Source organism: Salmo trutta, chromosome 31 (assembly GCF_901001165.1).
Source record: "Salmo trutta chromosome 31, fSalTru1.1, whole genome shotgun sequence".
NCBI classification, from domain to species: Eukaryota; Metazoa; Chordata; class Actinopteri; order Salmoniformes; family Salmonidae; genus Salmo; species Salmo trutta.
Window position 1 is genome coordinate 9,337,445 of NC_042987.1, and position 20,795 is coordinate 9,358,239.

Consider the following 20,795-nt stretch of genomic DNA (forward strand, 5'->3'; position numbering starts at 1 on the left):
TGCAATGAGGCCGATCATTTTTTTAAAGCTAATTCTCTGCTATTCTACACATTTTGTGTCGTTCAAACACACACACACACACACTCACACACACACACACACACACACACACACACACACACACACACACACACACACACACACACACACACACACACACACACACATATACACACACACACACACACACACACACACACATCACAATCTGGTCATGGTAGAAAGGACTTGACACTTTCTACCCACAAATGTGATTTTCACCACTGAACTTGACCTTAACTCCTGGCCTTGGGTTTGTTTTGATTCAATGGACTAGGCCCGTGCACATTCAGGTCCCTATACGACTCATGAAAGAACCATCCCCTAACCTAAATCCAACATAAATACTACATTTTACAACACTAGAGAAATCCATAGGCCTGAATCCATCTAGTCAGCTGCCTGACCACACATTTTCAGTTTCATTCAATAGTTTCATTCAATAAGCACACCATGGTCTTAATTACGCAATCTTTACAGGAAAAGTCTGATTAAGCAGAAGTTTGTTGGGTGTTCCCCCCCGTCCCCCGTCACCCCCGTCACCCCAGCCAACCCCTTTCTCACTCTGAAAAAGAAACACAGATCCAGACGTACTAGATCAGGTTCCTAATTTTAGGGTTTAAAAGCTGAGGCTCTGGCCAAGAAAGATCAGTCATCTCCTCTCCTCCAGCCGGGTTCGAGCCTTCTGAATCAGACAAGAACACAGTTGAGAACACTACAGAACATCTCTATAGCAACCATGCAGCTGTGCCATAGAACAATAGCGTGCCTCACTCTCTTCACTGTCGTTCTCTCGTTAACGACCACTGACACTGGTAAGTACAGTGAATTTAGGGGGTATAGCCCTTGCAGGACTTGAACCAACAACTTTTCATCTGTTTTCACCACTGAACTTGACCTTATCTCAGGGTCCCATTAGCTATTCACCAGCAAGCCAGGTGCGTGTGTGCGTGTGTGTGTGTGTGTGCGAGCTGTGGTGTGTTTAGCCTTGAGCCAGGCAGCGGCCTGGTGAATAATCGACAGATCTGTTGAATCTCAGAACAGACAGACATTCAGTCTTCTCTCCATCTCATGCTGCATCTCTCACCCTGCCTGCCTAGCCACTCTGTAATTGACGAAGGCCAGACAGACAGTAGATACGCAGAAACAGGGGAGTGAAGAAGGGATTTAGAGAGGGATAGACTGATACGATGCAGATGGACAGAGAAAAAGGGAGAGAGAACATTTAGAGAGAGAATGAGATAATGTACATGGATAGTCAGTGTGTTGTCTATTGATTAGGCTTAGAGCAAGTTTCAAAATGTTCTTTAGAAATGACCATCCTTCCCACCTCGTGCCTGGCGACGGCACTCAGCTGGGGAATAGGGAAGTATGTTCATGAGGTGCAGCATTCCCATCCGAACCCCGGGGGGGGGGGGCAGATATCCGGATGTTTGTTTCTGACGTGGTCCGCTCCTCGGTCCTGGAGTGCCTGCCACCCGGGCTCCCGTCGGACCCTGGCCTTTGTGCGACAACACTTTTGGTGACCTACCATGGTTCCTGACGCCTCCGCATCAGAACAAGACTCCTCGGCAAGAACAAGACTCCTGTGCAGAACAAGACTCCTCGGCAAGCTCCGACTGGTCTCCTTCAACCTCTGCCTGTCCCTCACCGTCCCTGGTCTCATATATCCCTGGAATTTGTCACGGGTCTCCCCCCGTCTGATGTCAACACTGCCATCGTGACAGTAGTGGACCGGTATTCCAAAGCCGCCCACTTCATTCTTCTCCCCAAGCTACCCTCTGCCAAAGAGACGGCCCAGCTCATGTTGCAGCACATCTTCCGGACGGATCCATAGACTCCCAGTGGACATGGTCTCCGACCGGGGTCCTCATTTCTCGTCCCGGTTCTGGAAGATTCTGCACACTCATTGGGTCATCGGCCAGCCTGTCCTCTGGGTTCCACCCCCAGTCCAACAGCCAATCGGAGCGAGCCATCCAAGACCTGGAGACGACTCTTAGCTGCCTGGTCTCAGCCAACCCAACCACCTGGAGCCAGCAACTAGTGTGGATCGAATACGCCCGCAACACCCTTCCTTGCTCTGCCATGGGTCTCTCGCCCTTTGAGTGTTCCCTGGGTTATCAGCTCTCGCTCTTCCCTGAGCAAGAGGAAGAGGTTGGCATACCTTCAGCCCAGATGGTTGTCCGCTGATGTCGTTGTACCTGGAAGAGAGCCCGATGGCTCTTCTCAAGACCACCTCCATGTATCGATGACAAGCGGACCGCCACCGGACCCCGTCTCCCCGGTATCGTCTCGGGCAGATGGTATGGCTGTCAACCCGGGATCTGCCTCTCCGGATGGAGTCCCACAAAATTTACCCCCGGTTTATCGGCCCTTTCCCCATCTCCAAGGTCATTAGCCCCTCTGCTGTTTGTCTTCTGTTGCCCCGTACCCTCCGTATACATCCCACTGTTCATGTGTCTAGAATCAAACACATGTCTCACAGCCCTTTGTCTCCTGTTTTTGTTCGTCAAGCCTACCAGTGATTTTCCCCTTGCTCCTGTCTGTTTCTAGTTCCTGTTTTCTAGTTTTCCTGGTTTTGGCCATTCTGCCTGCCCTGACCCTGAGCATGCCTGCCGTTCTGTACCTTATGGAATCTGACCTGAATTACTGACCTCTGCCTGCCCTTGGCCTGTCGTTTTGCCTGCGCCCTGTTCTAGTAATAAACATTTGTTACTTCGACACTGTCTGCATCTGGGTCTTCCCTAAAATGTGACAGACTGACTTTTTCACAAAACTGATATATCATTTATAGATCGTCAGGTAAGGGTGCTCTCGAGCGGCTAGATGTTCTTTACCATTCGGTCATCAGATTTGCCACCAATGCTCCTTACAGGACACATCACTGCTCTCTATATTCCTCTGTAAACTGGTCATCTCTGTATACCCGTCGTTTATTTATAAAACCCTCTTAGGCCTCATTTCCCCCTATCTGAGATACCTACTGCAGCCCTCATCCTCCACAAACAACACCCGTTCTGCCAGTCACATTCGGTTAAAGGTCCCCAAAGCAAACACATCCCTGGGTTGCTCCTCTTTACAGTTCGCTGCAGCTAGCGACTGGAACGAGCTGCAAAAAACACTCCAACTGGACAGTTTCATCTCCATCTCAAGACTCAATCATGGATACTCATACTGACAGTTGTGGCTGCTTTGTGTGATGTATTGTTGTCTCTAACTTCTTGCCCTTTGTGCTGTTGTCTGTGACCAGTAATGTTTTTACCATTTTTTTGTGCTGCTACCATGTTGTGTTGTTGTCATGTTGTGTTGCTACCATGCTGTGTTGTCATGTGTTGCTGCCATGCTATGCTATGTTGTCTTAGGTCTCTCTAGTGTTGCGGTGTCTCTCTTGTCGTGATGTGTTTTGTCCTATATTTTTATTTATTTTTAATTTTTAATCCCAGCCCCCTTCCCGCAGGAGGCATTTTGCCTTTTTGTAGGCCGTCGTTGTAAATACAAATGAGTTCTTAACTGACTTGTCTAGTTAAATAAAAAATACAGTCTAGTTCTCTTTATCTATATAATAGAATACCTACCTCTCCCTCCCTCCTATTTTTTCCTTTCTCCCTTCTCTTTCTCCTCTCCGTCTAACATCCCCCTCTCTCTTTCTCTAGCTAATTAAATATCTACCCCCCCCTCCTCTCTCCGTCAAATCCTCCCGCGCTCTCTATCCCCCTCTCCCTCGCCTTTCAGACGTTCACTACCAGCAGGGGGTAAGAGAGAGCTCAGAATTATATTTATTTATTTATTTAACATTTATTTAACTAGGCAAGGCAGTTAAGAACTAATTCTTATTGACAATGACGGCCTACCAAAAGGCAAAAGGCCTCCTGCGTGGACGGGGCCTGGGATTAAAAATATATATATACACTACCGGTCAAAAGTTTTAGACCACCTATCAATCAAGGTTTTTTCTTTATTTTTACTATTTTCTATATTGTGGAATAATAGAGAAGACATCAAAACTATGAACCAAAAAAGTGTTAAACAAATGAAAATATATTTTATATTTGAGACTCTTCAAATAGCCACCCTTTGCCTTGATGACAGCTTTGCACAGTCTTGGCATTCTCTCAACCAGTTCCATGAGGTAGTCACCTGGAATGCATACAATTAACAGGTGTGCAATGTTAAAAGTTAATTTGTGGAATTAATTTCCTTCTTAATGTGTTTGAGCCAATCAGTTGTGTTGTGACAAGGTAGGGATGGTATACAGAAGATAGCCCTGTTTGGTAAAAGACCAAGTCCATATTATGGTAAGAACAGCTCAAATTCAAAGTTAGTTAAGAACAAATTATTTTCTACAATGACGGCCTATCAGATTCACTGCGTTGTTCAGGGGCAGGAAGACAGATTTTTACCTTGTCAGGTCGGGGATTTGATTCAAAAAACGTTTGGTTACTGGCCCAATGCTCTAACGACTAGGCTACCTGCCACTCCAAATAAACAAAAAGTAACGACAGTCCATCATTACTTTAATAAGACATGGTCAGTCAATATGGAACATTTCAAGAACTTTGAAAGTTTCGTCAAGTGCAGTCGCAAAAACCATCAAGCGCTATGATGAAACTGGCTCTCATGAGGACCGCCACAGGAAAGGAAGCCCCAGAGTTACCTCTGCTGCAGAGGATAAGTTCATTAGAGTTACCAGCCTCAGAAATTGCAGCCCAAATAAATGCTTCACAGAGTTCAAGTAACAGACACATCTCAACATCAACTGTTCAGAGGAGACTGTGTGAATCAGGCCTTCATGGTTGAATTGCTGCAAAGAAACCACTATTAAAGGACATCACTAAGAAGAAGAGACTTGCTTGGGCCAAGAAACACACGCAATGGACATTAGACCGGTGGAAATATGTCCTTTGGTCTGGAGTCTAAATTGGAGATTTTTGGTTCCAACCGCCGTGTCTTTATGAGACGTTGTGTGGGTGAACGGATGATCTCCTCATGTGTATTTCCCACTGTAAAGCATGGAGGAGGAGGTGTGATGGTGTGGGGGTGCTTTGCTGGTGACACTGTCTGTGATTTATTTAGAATTCAAGGCACACTTAACCAGCATGGCTACCACAGCATTCTGCAGCGATATGCCATCCCATCTGGTTTGGGCTTGGTGGGACTATCATTTGTTTTTCAACAGGACAATGACCCAACATACCTCCAGGCTGTGTAAGGGCTATTTTACCAAGAAGGAGAGTGATGGAGTGTTGCATCAGATGACCTGGCCTCCACAATCCCCCGACCTCAACCAAATTGAGATGGTTTTTAATTTTTTTTAATTTAACCTTTAACCTGGGCAAGTCAGTTAACCTCTCTAGTACATGTGGGACGAACTCGTCCCACCTACGTAACAGCCACTGAAATCCAGTGGCGCGATTTTTGAATCGTTAGAAATGCTATAACTTCAATTTCTCAAACATATGACTATTTCACAGCTATTTAAAGACAAGAATCTCGTTAATCTAACCCCACTGTCCGATTTCAAAAAGGCTTTACAACAAAAGCAAAACATTAGATTATGTCAGCAGAGTACCCAGCCAGAAATAATCACACAGCCATTTTTCAAGCTAGCATATCATGTCACATAAACCCAAACCACAGCTAAATGCAGCACTAACCTTTTATAATCTTCATCAGATGACACACCTAGGACATTGTGTTATACAATACATGCATGTCTGTTCAATCAAGTTCATATTTATATCAAAAACCAGCTTTTTACATTAGCATGTGACGTTCAGAAAAAGCATAACCACCGCAAACTTCCGGTGAATTTACTAACAGTTTGCTAAATTACTCACGATAAACGTTCACAAAAAGCATAACAATTATTTTAAGAATTATAGATACATTACCCCTCTATGCACTCGATATGTCCGATTTTAAAATAGCTTTTCGGATGAAGCACATTTTGCAATAATCTAAGTACATAGCCCGGCATTACAGGGCTAGCTATTTAGACACCCACCCAGGTCAGCCTCCACCAAAATCACATTTCCTATAAGAAAGATGTTCTTACCTTGCTTGTTCTTCATCAGAATACACTGCCAGGACTTCTACTTCAATAACAAATGTTGGTTTGGTCCCAAATAATCCATCGTTATGTTCCAACAGCGACGTTTTGTTCGTGAGTTCTAGAATGCTTTTTCGCGGTGTCGCGCATGGCGCATTGGCGTGTCAAAAATGTCTAAATATTCCATTACCGTACTTCGAAGCATGTCAACCGCTGTTTAAAACCAATTTTTATGCCATTTATGTCATAGAGAAGTGTTAATATTCCGACCGGGAGTATGCATTGAGCCTAAACAGCCGAATAAAATTTCTCCTCAGAAGCGACTCATGCACGCGCATCATTGAAAGGTCCTCCGAGCATCCACTTACAAAAGGCGATAATATATTTCAACCTGAGGTTCCCTCGTAAACCTTCAGTTATTTCGCGGGCTCTGAGAGCCTATTGGAGCCCTGGGAATTGTCACGTTACAGCTAAGATCCTTACTTTTCAATAAAAAGAGGTAAGACGCACGACTCCTTGTCAGACAGGGTACTTCCTGCTTGAAACCTTGTCAGGTTTTTGCCTGCCATAGGAGTTCTGTTATACTCACAGACACCATTCAAACAGTTTTAGAAAATTCAGAGTGTTTTCTATCCAAACCTGAACAATAATATGCATATTCTAGCTTCTGAGTTGGTGTAGGAGGCCGTTAAAAATGGGAACATATTTTTTCCAAAATTCTCAATACTGCCCCCTATACCAAACAGGTTAAGAACAAATTCCTATTTACAATGACAGCCTATGAACAGTGGGTTAACTGCCTTGTTCAGAATGAAAGATGTTTACCTTGTCAGCTCGAGGAGTCAATATAGCAACCTTTCGGTTACTGGCCCAACGCTCTAACCACTAGGCTACCTGCCCCCGATTTGGGATAAGTCTAACCGCAGAGTGAAGGAAAAGCAGCCAACAAGTGCTCAGCATATGGGGGAACTCCTTCAAGACTGTTGGAAAAGCATTCCAGGTGAAGCTGGTTGAGAGAATGCCAAGTGTGTGCAAAGCTGTCATCAAGGCAAAGGGTGGCTATTTGAAGAATCTCAAATATAAAATGTAACACTTTTTAAGTTACTACATGATTCCATATGTGATATTTCATAGTTTTGATGACTTCACAGTTATTCTACAATGTAGAAAATAGTAAAAATAAAGAAAAACCCTTGAACGTGTAGGTGTTCTACAACTTTTGACTGGAAGTGTAAATATATAAGTATAGGACAAAACACATCCCGACAAGAGAGACAACACTACATAAAGAGAGACCTAAGACAACATAGCAAGGCAGCAACACAATATGACAACAACATGGTAGCAACACAACATGGTAGCACAAAACATGGTACAAACATTACTGGTCACAGACAACAGTACAAAGGGCAAGAAGATAGAGACAACAATACATCACGCAAAGCAGCCACAACTGTCAGTAAGAGTGTCCATGATTGAGTCTTTGAATGAAGAGATTGAGATAAAACTGTCCAGTTTGAGTGTTTGTTGCAGCTTGTTCCAGTCGCTAGCTGCAGCGAACTGAAAAGAGGAGCGACCCAGGGATGTGTGTGCTTTGGGAACCTTTAACAGAATTTGACTGGCAGAACGGGTGCTGTATGTGGAGGATGACGGCTGCTGTAGATATCTCAGATAGGGGGGAGTGAGGCCTAAGAGGGTTTTATAAATAAGCATCAACCAGTGGGTCTTGTGATGGGTATACAGAGATGACCAGTTTACAGAGGAGTATAGAGTGCAGTGATGTGTCCTATAAGGAGCATTGGTGACAAATCTGATGGCCAAATGGTAAAGAACATCTCGCCGCTCGAGAGCACCCTTACCTGTTGATCTGTAAATTATGTCTCCGTAATCTAGCATGGGTAGGATGGTCATCTGAATCAGGGTTAGTTTGGCAGCTGGGGTGAAAGAGGAGTGATTACGATAGATTAAACCAAGTCTAGATTTAACTTTAGCCTGCAGCTTTGACACGTGCTGAGAGAACGACAGTGTACCGTCTAGCCATACTCCCAAGTACTTGTATGAGGTGACTACCTCAAGCTCTAAACCCCCAGCGGGTGTCACACCTGTGGGGAGAATGGCATTCTTCTTACCAAACCACATTACCTTTGTTTTGGAGCTGTTCAGAACAAGGTTAAAGGAAGAGAAAGCTTGTTGGACACTAATAAAGCTTTGTTGTAGAGCATTTAACACAAATTCCCGGGAGGGGCTAGCTGAATATATGACTGTATCATCTGCATATAAATGGATGAGAGAGCTTCCTACTGCCTGAGCTATGTTGTTGATGTAAATTGAGAAGAGCGTGGGGCCTAGGATCGAGCCTTGGTTTATATTTTATTTTTATTTAACTTGGTAAGTTGACTGAGAGCACGTTCTCATTTACAGCAACGACCTGAGGAATAGTTACAGGGGAGAGGAGGGGGGATGAATGAGCCATTTGTAAGCTGGGGATGATTAGGTGGCCATGGTGGTATAAAGACTAGATTGGGAATGTAGCCAGGACACCTGGGTTAACACCCTTACTCTTACAATAAGTGCCATGGGATCTTTAGTGACCACAGAGAGTCAGGAGACCCGTTTAACCTCACATCCGAAAGACAACACCCTACACAGGGCAATGTCCCCAATCACTGCCCTGGGGAATTGGGATAAAACAAATTACCAGAGGAAAGGGTGCCTCCTACAACACCACTTCCAGCAGAATCTGATCTCCCATCCAGGGACTGACCTGGACCAACCCTGCTTAACTTCAGAAGCAAGTGGCTGACTTTATACACTGCACTCTTTGAGAGAGGTAGCAAACCAAGCCAAAGACCCCTCAGAGACAACAATACTCCTTAGCCGGCCCACAAGAATGGAATGGTCTACCATATCAAAAGCTTTGGACAACTCAATAAAAATAGCAGCACAACATTGCTTAGAATCAAGGGCAATGGTGATATCATTGAGGACCTTTAAGGTTGCAGTGACACATCCATAACTTGATGGGAAACCAGATTGCATACTAGGGAGAATACTATAGACATCAATAAAGCCAGTCAGTTGATTATTGACAAGTATTTCCAACACTTTTGATAAACAGGGAAAAATAGAAATATACCTATAACAGTTAGGATCAGCTTGATCTCCCCCTTTAAGTAAAGGACGAACCATGGCTGCCTTCCAAGAAATGGGAACCTCCCCAGAAAGGATGGACAGGTTAAAAAGGTCAGAGATAGGCTTGGCGATGATAGGTGCAGCAACCTTAAAGAAGAAAGGGTCTAAACCATCTGACCCAGATGGTTTTTGGGGGGTCAAGTTTCAGGATCTCCTTTAACACCTTGGACTCAGACTGCCTGCAGGGAGAAACTTTGTAGTGGGGCAGGGGAAAAAGAGAGAGAAAGCAGCGGGGATAGTTGCATTAGAAGGGGGGGAGATGAGGAAATGTTGGACGGGAAATGAGGCATGGCTGAGTCAAATAGGAATCCTGACTTAACGAAGTGGTGATTAAAGAGCTCAGCCATGTGCTTCTTGTCAGTAACAACCACATCATCAACATTAAGGGACATGGGCAGCTGTGAGGAGGAGGGTTTATTCTCCAGGTCTTTAACCTTTTTTCAGAACTTCTTTGGTTTAGACCCACAGAGAGATAACTTCTCCTTAAAGTAGCTAACTTTGGCCTTCCGGATAACCTGAGTGTACTTATTTCTCATTTGCCTGAAACAACAGCCAGTCAGCCTGAGTATGCGTGTGCTTGAGGTGGAGTAACTCTGCAAGATCACGGTCGAACCAGGGGCTGAACCTGTTTTTAATTCTAATTTTCTTTATGGGGGTGTGTTTGTTAACAATACCACTGAAAATATAAAAAAAGAAGGTCCAAGCGTCTTCGACAGAGCTGATTCTATACCATTTTACAGAGGTCATGAAGGAACGCTTGCTCATTAAAGTTTTTTAGTAAGTGTCTATGACAAATCAGGACAGGTCGTTTCACTGAGCAGCTACATTACGAACACATGCTGTAAAACAGTGATCACTAAGGTCATTACAGAAAACACCAGACTGATACCTATCAGGATTATTTGTGAGGATAACATCGAGGAGAGTAGCCTTTTCTGGGTGTTTGGAGTCAAACCTTTTGGGATTGGTAATAATCTGAGAAAGATTTAGGGAGTCCCATTGCTTTAGGAATTCGTCAGGTGGTTTAAGCATGTCCCAGTTCAGGTCACCTAGCAGGACAAATTCAGACTTAGTGTAAGGGGCCAGGAGAGAGCTTAGGGCAGGTAAGTGCCATGGGTGGGTACAGGGTACATGCTGGTGCTGATGGAGGACGATAGCAACAGGCCGGTGCTGATGGAGGACGATAGCAACAGTCAACAAAGAACTATTTGAAAGTTTAATGCTTAAAACCAGCAAATCAAATAGTTTGGGGACAGACTTGATGGAGACAACCGAGCACTGAAGGTGATCCTAAAGTAAAGATTGCCACTCCCCCACCTTAGGAAGATCTGTCTTGCCGAAAAAGCTTATAACCAGAAAGGTTAACATTAGTATTCAAAACACTCTTCCTTAACCACATCTCAGTAATGACCAACACATCTGGATTGGAGCTGTGAACCCACGCTTTCAATTGATCCATTTTAGGTAATAAGCTTCTAGTGTTAACGTGCAGAAAACCCAGACTTTTACGAGAGCAGAAATCAGTGAAACAGATATCAGAGCACAAGGCAGAATTGGGGCTAGCAGCATTAGACAGGCCAGGGTGTACATGCACATTTTCAGATATCATCAACAGTAATACAATCAAGGCACGGCATAGGACAAGAAGAGCTCTGCAGTGCTGATTTATGACATCTGAATGTCCATCAGATGGCAACAAGATCATATTGTAAAGCAATTTCATCAGGTAACATGAATACAAAGCCGGTGAGAGGTGGTTAGAATAGGATGGGAGGCCAAAAGTCTGTGTAACCAATTGAGAGTCAGAGTCACGAGTGTGGGAACAAACATAGTCTATCCCACGGTTGGGTAAAGAAAGTTCGTAGTCAACAAAGCATGCAGGAGTCATGAGGCAAATAGCAAAATGCACAATATATACACTGCTCAAAAAAATAAAGGGAACACTTAAACAACACAATGTAACTCCAAGTCAATCACACTTCTGTGAAATCAAAATGTCCACTTAGGAAGCAACACTGATTGACAATAAATTTCACATGCTGTTGTGCAAATGGAATAGACAACAGGTGGAAATTATAGGCAATTAGCAAGACACCCCCAATAAAGGAGTGGTTCTGCAGGTGGGGACCTTAGACCACTTCTCAGTTCCTATGCTTCCTGGCTGATGTTTTGGTCACTTTTGAATGCTGGCGGTGCTTTCACTCTAGTGGTAGCATGAGACGGAGTCTACAACCCACACAAGTGGCTCAGGTAGTGCAGCTCATCCAGGATGGCACATCAATGCGAGCTGTGGCAAGAAGGTTTGCTGTGTCTGTCAGCGTAGTGTCCAGAGCATGGAGGCGCAACCAGGAGACAGGCCAGTACGTCAGGAGACGTGGAGGAGGCCGTAGGAGGGCAACAACCCATCAGCAGGACCGCTACCTCCGCCTTTGTGCAAGGAGGAGCAGGAGGAGCACTGCCAGAGCCCTGCAAAATGACCTCCAGCAGGCCACAAATGTGCATGTGTCTGCTCAAACGGTCAGAAACAGACTCCATGAGGGTGGTATGAGGGCCCGACATCCACAGGTGGGGGTTGTGCTTACAGCCCAACACCGTGCAGGATGTTTGGCATTTGCCAGAGACACCAAGATTGGCAAATTCGCCACTGGCGCCCTGTGCTCTTCACAGATGAAAGCAGGTTCACACTGAGCACATGTGACAGACGTGACAGAGTCTGGAGACGCCGTGGAGAACGTTCTGCTGCCTGCAACATCCTCCAGCATGACCGGTTTGGCGGTGGGTCAGTCATGGTGTGGGGTGGCATTTCTTTGGGGGGCCGCACAGCCCTCCATGTGCTCGCCAGAGGTAGCCTGACTGCCATTAGGTACCGAGATGAGATCCTCAGACCCCTTGTGAGACCATATGCTGGTGCAGTTGGCCCTGGGTTCCTCCTAATGCAAGACAATGCTAGACCTCATGTGGCTGGAGTGTGTCAGCAGTTCCTGCAAGAGGAAGGCATTGATGCTATGGACTGGCCCGCCCGTTCCCCAGACCTGAATCCAATTGAGCACATCTGGGACATCATGTCTCGCTCCATCCACCAACGCCACGTTGCACCACAGACTGTCCAGGAGTTGGCGGATGCTTTAGTCCAGGTCTGGGAGGAGATCCCTCAGGAGACCATCCGCCACCTCATCAGGAGCATGCCCAGGCGTTGTAGGGAGGTCATACAGGCACGTGGAGGCCACACACACTACTGAGCCTCATTTTGACTTGTTTTAAGGACATTACATCAAAGTTGGATCAGCCTGTAGTGTGTTTTCCACTTTAATTTTGAGTGTGACTCCAAATCCAGACCTCCATGAGTTGATAAATTGGATTTCCATTGATTATCTTTGTGTGATTTTGTTGTCAGCACATTCAACTATGTAAAGAAAAAAGTATTTAATAAGATTATTTCTTTCATTCAGATCTAGGATGTGTTGTTTAAGTGTTCCCTTTATTTTTTTGAGCAGTATATATATATATATATATATATAACGACTTGGGGCTAGCCATTGTAAGTTCCGAGTCACTCGCCCCAACAGTGCTTGTGTGCTGGAGGCGAGCGAAAGCTCGGGAGAGAGGGGGGAGTGTGGTGGGGGTACCTGTACCAGACAGGGGAAGACACGACAGGGCAGACGGTGAACAGATCGTCAGGTGGAATCCAAGCAGTGCAGCAGGCAACGGGAGTAGGTGTCACACCCACTTGGGAGAAACTTTTATTTCTGGGGGCAGATTTCTTGTAGAAAATTCCAGTGGATGGTCTTTGAACAGCGGGAGAGGGCTTCAAATGGGGCTTCAAAGACTCCTGCCACTTTTTGGGCCCAAAGGCCTCGGGACACATCTCACTTCACACCTCAGTGCTAATTGAAGTTGTATCTGGTCTGTCCTAGCAAACCTGGGAGCCTTAACTCAGCATTCAGTCCCCATAAAGTAAAATATATCATTGTAATGTACTTTATTTTTAGTTTAAAAAGTTTTTCTTTTTCTTCTTGGCTTTCAAAATAGCATCAGACCAAACACTACTCACTCAGTTCCAGGTTGGACGGTATCCTCAGGTCTCTGCTGTTTGTTTGCTAGAGCACCCTCCGTATAGCTTGGAAAAAGGAAACCTTGGTAGCAGTAATCCCTCCGGGTAATTTTGGCCAAAATTTGTTTGTAGGTTTGGAGTTTTGATCTGAAGCGAAGGCCATGCTGTGGGGGGTAGCGTCCTGCATTTGTTCCTTGGCTTCCCTGAAGGAGCAAGGTCATCAACATAATGACATACCATTTAATCAAATAAAATACAAGTTTATTTGTTACATGCGCTGAATACAACAGGTGTAGGTAACAGGTGTTACCGTGAAATGCTTACGTACAAGCCATTAGCCCTTAACCAACAATGCAGTTCAGGAAATAGAGTTAAGAAAATATTTATGAAATAAAGTAAATAAAAAAAAATAACAATAACAATAAAAGAACAATAACGAGGCTATATACTTCCATGCACACTCTAGTCTAGCCACTACATCCACCCACATAGAAGTACACACACACACCATGCTAAACATGCAAATGATAAAAGGCTAGAGGAATCAAAGGTTCTGTGACCCCTGTGGGCACTCTCAGTCATGAAAAAGGTTGCCTTGGGGTGGAGCTGACACACACACACACACACACTAGCTACAGTGTGAAGTAGGAGCATCACATTGTACCTCCACAGCCACTTTCTATCTGTGGAATAGTCATTGGGTAGGAGGCAGCCAGTGTTTTGGTACTGTGTTATAATAGTTCACGCACGGCTGCTCTACAGAAGTGTAATTACCTCTGCAGTGTTATTAAGCTGTTTTATTACACACATTCACACTGCCCACCCTCCTGCCTGCCTGTCTGTCTTTCTGTCTGTCCACTCAACCAGGAGTCATAGGTTTTCCTCTCTCACAGAGAGGCCAAATGAAAACATGTAATGAATGCTCAATGTGTCTCAGATAGTGCAACACACTTGTCAATGTGAATCACATCATATTTCCTCCCTTTCGAAAGGTTCAGGCCACTTGGGATGATGGTGGTACAGTACATTGCCTCACCTAGCTTTGTGGAATGTAGCCTAGTTTTTATATACATTTCTCAGACCTTCTGATAGATGACTAGAATGTACATCTCCACATGGCCTATCTTTCCTATTGGCCTAGACTTACATTAACATGCAATCAAAATGCAAACAACACAGTTCAAATCATGTCATTTGTTTTCCCTTCATCGATGATGTGTCAGTGTGAATCGTTTCTCATATTTCCCCCCTTTAAGGGATATAACATTACAATTGTATAGCTAATAGGCTTTGTGTTTGTAGATCGACTGAGGTGAATGAACCTACTGCAGCCAAGGTGATCATGGCTGGGGTAAATTTTGCTTGTTTTTTGCTTTTCTCTAAATACCATTTTAACGTTTTTTGTTGTTGTATAGAAACGTTTTGAAAGTCGAAGCTCATTTACTGCATCCAGACCTCACTAAAACTCAAACTCTGGTTACGGCCCTGGCAACAGGTGCCGGGGGTAGAAGTGTAGGTAGAAGTGTATTTAAGCTGGCTCTGAAGGAATACAATGAAAGTTCATGTAACAGTCAGGTGGTTGATCTGAACACCATTCAACCCACACGTCCCTGCTCACTTCAACAGCGCCATGAGCTGACTTTTTTTTATAGACAAAACAATCATGGCATGTATTATTATTATTATGCATTGTGTTTACATCTGTGTGACAGGCCAAACTTTGATCAGCCATAATCAATTCACTAAGAGAACAACAAACAAATCTGTGTGTGTGTGTGTCTGTCTGTTTGTCTGTGTGTGTGTGTTGTACGGTGGAGATTTGTCTGGCTCTCATGCGCTTATCTGACTCTCCTCAGGGTTCTATAAAACAATAAGCCCATTTAATGCAGCCCTTCATTTGTGTGCATGTGTGTCAGTATTAGCGTATATACGTTTATGTGTGTGTGTGTGTGTGTGTGTGTGTGTGTGTGTGTGTGTGTGTGTGTGTGTGTGTGTATGTGTGTGCATTGTTCTATCTCCGTCATGTTTGTTTCCTGGCTGTTTACGATGAGTCTCTCCCTCTCAGCTCCCAGATCGATGTCGGGTGAGGATATGAGAGTCAGTATTGATTGTAATTTCCTGCAGCGCTCATTCCAATCGCCTGCCTTATCACCAATCTAATTTCTATCTGCAGCGCAGTCAGTGATCCAAAAGAACCAGGGAATAACCAATAAATGAATAACAAATAAATGAATATTCTACCAAGGCATTCTCACTCCTGCATAGACAATGACTCTCAAAGTGTGTGTGTGTGTGTGTGTGTGTATGTGTGTGTGTGTAAGAATATATATCTCCACACAGATTGAATGAGTGTATAGGGAAAAGCAGGTGCCAAGTCCTAATCTAATGATTGGATGCTTGTGATTCAGGCTTTTATGTCGCTGGAGATTTGATGTTGTTTACTGATGGACGAGAAAGGAAACTAATATTTGGGATGCATTCAGCTGTATCCCACGTGGGACAGGATTCAAGTGTTTACTCCTCCTATCAGAGCAAGCATTAGAGTTAAGAGTTATGGTTGAGAATACAAATGTGATGATCATCTCTTTTCTCCAACTGGGGCCTAGTTATTTTCTCCCTCCCTTTTTATTATACCTCTCCTTCGGCCCCTCTCCCTCTCTACCCTTCTTTATCTCTCTCCTTCTACCCCTCACATTATATACCTCTCTACATCTCCTCATTTCACTGCCGTCCTGTCCCTATCTATCTATCTATCTATCTATCTATCTATCTATCTATCTATCTATCTATCTATCTATCTATCTATCTATCTATCTATCTATCTATCTATCTATCTATCTATCTATCTATCTATCTATCTATCATCTATCTATCTATCTATCTATCTATCTATCTATCTATCTATCTATCTATCTATCTTTCTCTTCCTTTCTCCCCCTCTTTATCCTGTCATTCACCCTCCTCTCGCTCTGTGTGTCTTGTTCTGTTCAGTTAGACGTGGTAATAAGATGGAAAGCAGGTCTATTATACTGCCACTCAGCCTGGCATTAAGTACTTCTCTCCGGAGTGGCTATACTGCTGTGCAAAAGTGTGAATATTTGGGGCTCTGCCCTCTCTCTCTCTCCCTCCCTCCTTCCCTAGCCCTGTCGATCTAGTGCTGTGTTAAAGTGGATATGTGGCGTCCGTTTCAAAGTCCAACCTCAGCAAGTACAGCTGCCATGCACCCTTGCCCACGGTAAAACACATCCTCTGTCTGTCACATAGGAAGCCGATGCCACACAACTATACTAAATTGAATTGGAGCAGTGAAGTTTAACTCAGACCTGGCCTGAGCTAAGGACATAATGACATTGACTTCACTGTATGGGACAAGGAGAGACAGTGTGCAGCTATTGTAACTCTACAGGCCCCATTTAGACAATGTAAAAAAGCTCTGCTACTGTCACCCACCCACATCCACTGAAAACCTCACTCCATTTCTCCATTTCAGGGGGGAAAGAATTCACACATTACTACTGCACAGCGTACACTATCATATGACACATTCCCAGAGTCCAGCGTTTAATATTGTACATTGATGGCAGCTCTGTCCTTGAGCTGTTCTTGTCTAATGACGTCCTGTATTGTGTCATTCTGTATTATGTTTCATGTTTTGTGTGGACCCCAGGAAGAGTAGCTGCACCATTTGCAACAGCTAATGGGGATCCTAATAAAATACCCAATACCAAACTCACGCTGTCTTCTATGTCTCTAAATAGAAACCTGTGGCCTAGTATAAGAGGTGTGTGTGTGTGTGTGTGTGTGTGTGTGTGTGTGTGTGTGTGTGTGTGTGTGTGTGTGTGTGTGTGTGTGTGTGTGTGTGTGTGTGTGTGTGTGTTAATGCGTTTGTTGTGAGGGGTCTTTTAGTCACAATCTTCCGTTCATAGTGAGCTCTCATATTTTCCTCTCCACCACCACAGCAGAGTTACTCTGTTAGTGACAGACCACAGGGTGGGGGGTGAAATAGTTTCGGAGGAAGAAGAGGAAGATGAAAGAGGGGGGGCTATCAGACCTAATGGTGTGGGTGGAACTTTCTCTTCCTATAAGGCCAGGGCTAAGAGATAACCGATCAGTCAGAACGGCTGGGCAGCACATGAAGACTTCTATACGTAAAGACTTTCAAATCTGAAAACTTCCAACACCTGAAAATGAGGTTGAGTCTGGTGTTCTCCTCTCTGCTCTGTGTAGCCACATGGATGACCGGGGTCGATGCAAGTGAGTTCTTACCTCTTATTTTACGGCTGAGAGTGTGCGTGTCGACGGTGTGCGTATGTAACGTGCAGCTCTGTGTAAACCAGTAATGTATTGCCATGTATAACCCTGTATAGGCTTTGGACCAGTCAACACTTGCTGTCTTAAGATGACTCAGAAAAGAATCTCTCCTAAGAAAGTAGTGGACTACACCGTACAGACTACAGCACTGTGTCCCATCAAAGTCATAGTGTGAGTACCCTATATTCATACTTCCTACAGTCACACTACACCGTAAAGATAAGAATTTGTCCTATTGAGAGTATCCTACAATGTCATACATAACCCCTGGTTTTACTTCACTACCAATGTCATCATCAGAAAAGGACAAAGTGAATAAAAAATAACCTCACCGGAGGAGACAATTGACCTCTTGATTTATCTACTTCCAGGTTACACACCATAGAAAGGAAGAAGATCTGTGGTGACCCAGGAAGTGATTGGGTAAGGAAGGCCATGGGAAAGGTGGACGAAACCAAGGAAATCAAAAGAGTGGAGGAGGAGGGAAAGGAGGGCAAGACAGTGACCATGGCACCGGCAGTGCCACGTAAGCAGAGAAAGGGACAAAAGAAGGGAGCCAAAAAGGGAAAGGGGAAAGGAGGGAAGAGGGGAGGAAAGAGAGAGGGAAGAGGGCGCAAGAGAACTGGTGTAACAAACCAATTGAGTAACTGAGCACAATTGATGTTAAGTCTAAATGGTGGACTTCTGCCTCTAGGAGAAGAGCAAGAAAATACAATGGCAAGGACATCTGCCTATGTTGGCATGTTGTAAATAAATACACATTTCAATGAGGACTGGACACAAAGTTGTTTTTTACTCTCTGTGTCATTGATATATGGGACCAATGCTGTTTTAGTAAAATATTGAATAAAAAATCATAGCACAGAACTTTTAAATCAAATTTTTATTCTTGCACTGGCCACTTGGGATGATGGTGGTACAGTACGTTGCCTCACCTACCTTTGTGGAATGTAGCCTAGTTTTTATATACATTTCTCAGACCTTCTGATAAATGACTAGAATGTACATCTCCACATGGCCTATCTTTCCTATTGGCCTAGACTTACATTAACATGCAATCAAAATGCAAACAACACAGTTCAAATCATGTCATATGTTTTCCTTTCATCGATGATGTGTCAGTGTGAATCGTTTCTCATATTTCCCCCCTTTAAGGGATATAACATTACAATTGTATAGCTAATAGGCTTTGTGCTTGTAGATCGACTGAGGTGAATGAACCTACTGCAGCCAAGGTGATCATGGCTGGGGTCAATTTTGCTTGTTTTTTCTGTTCTCCAAATACCATTTTAACGTTTTTTTAGTTGTATAGAAATGTTTTGAAAGTTGAAGCTCATTTACTGCATCCGCACCTCACTAAAAATCTAACCCTGGTTACGGCCCTGGCAACAGGTGCCGAGGGTAGAAATATGGGTAGAAGTGTATTTAAGCTGGCTCTGAAGGAATACACTGAAAGTGTATGTAAGACAAATGGTTGATCTGAATACCATATAACCCACATCCCTGCTCACTTCAACAGCGCCATGATAAATGAGTAGAATGTACATGTAAATAACATGCTTGTCTGTGTTAAAGTAAAATTTGTATCTATCACCTACCCTGCTACCTCTTAAATTATCTTTATATTTGTAATTTTCTTCTCAATATTGCGTGTTTATGTTAAGTCAATAAAACGATATAATCAACGTTTGTCCCCTGGTGGTCATGATGTATTTTAAGTCTTAACAACACAATAAGCCACTATCACATGACACTTGTCCCATATGAATAACTTCTCAAAAACATGAAATATGAATCCAAATAATGACTTCATCTCCTTTCATTATACAGGGATGTAAACTGGTGAGGGCCCAAAAAGGTGACACTTTTGTTTTGCACTGAAACATGCAAAAAAATCGCTGCAGGGGGAAATGCAGGTTTAAACTAATTAAACAACAAATAATATGATCTATTGTACATGATCAGTCTCTGTGTGTAAAATAAAAAGTGGTTAATGTGAACCTAACTCACAGCAGAATGTAAAGAAAGCAATCCAATGTTATTTGTTGCCTAGACTTTACTGCAAATGACACTCAAGTCTTGAGAAAAAAACAATACACTAACATTGCAGTTGCAGCCATGACAGCCTTTAAAATACAACGCTTGTGACCACACACATCTAAATATCGCACATGGGATTATTTTTTTTAACTAGGCAAGTCAGTTAAGAACAAATTCCTATTTACAATGACGGCCTACGCCGGCCAAACCTGGACGGCGCTGGATCAGTTGTGCGCCACCCTATGGGACTCCGATCACAGCCGGTTGTGATACAGCCTGGATTTGAACCAGGGTGTCTGTAGTGATGCCTCTAGCACTGAGATGCAGTGCCCCAGACCACTGCGCCACTCGGGAGCTATCTTAAGTAGAAATAGAATGAAACAAACAGGCATTCCATTTTTGCTCTATTATAGTGGCCACTATAGTAGGGAAAGGGGGATACCTAGCCAGTTGAATGCATTCAAATGTGTCTTCCGCATTTAACCCAACCCCTCTGTATCAGAGTATATATAGATCAAGTGCACAAGGCTACAGGTGTGCAAAAATAACATTCACTGAGTAAAACATTTAATAATCCCCCCTCGCTCACACAAAGTGTTACTGTCAAGTTTAACACCACAAAAGCAATATCTTTGGGCTACACTGCACATTATTACATTGTACACTTTCTGCCTGGGGACATCTGTTCTACAATGTGCCAGCAGAGCATGATACCCTTTGTTGGCATAATTGATCTCTTTCAGACAGAGAGTGCACCTGGCATACCCCTTTTTATCCACTGTATTGAAAAGTGAGAAAGAAGAAGTGTGTGTGGTGTTCCTTGCACCTCTATAGTAGCATCCAGCTTAAGCCAGGCCCAGCTCCAGCTCCACTTAACTGTTTAACAAGCAAAGCCTCATTTTCACCTAATTCTCTCATTCTAAAAATGAACCATATACTGTAGAGGGAAAACATTAGTTCACATATAGTAGTTAGTTCGTTGGCTAGTTAACTAGTTAACAATTCACACAGATTGCCAGGGTCCAGTAAGCAACTAACGCATTATAACTTGAGGAACGACAAGGAGTCGTATAACGTTACCAGTTAATACTATAGCGAATTGGTTAGGTTACT

The 20,795-nt window shown here is 43.8% G+C and overlaps 1 protein-coding gene across 2 annotated transcripts; it reads left to right on the forward strand.

Moving 5' to 3' along the window:
- Positions 1–687: 687 nt before the first annotated feature.
- Positions 688–19,327, forward strand: LOC115169449 (C-C motif chemokine 2). Of its 2 annotated transcripts, none has more exons than XM_029725074.1 (3): positions 688–854; positions 17,699–17,813; positions 18,014–19,327. In XM_029725074.1, the coding sequence occupies exons 1-3, from the start codon at positions 779–781 to the stop codon at positions 18,291–18,293; spliced, it is 471 nt and encodes a 156-aa protein (XP_029580934.1). In that variant the 5' UTR covers positions 688–778; the 3' UTR covers positions 18,294–19,327. The 2 variants fall into 2 exon arrangements, with proteins under 2 accessions (XP_029580934.1, XP_029580935.1); XM_029725075.1 differs by lacking the exon at positions 688–854 and adding an exon at positions 17,263–17,585.
- Positions 19,328–20,795: the final 1,468 nt, after the last annotated feature.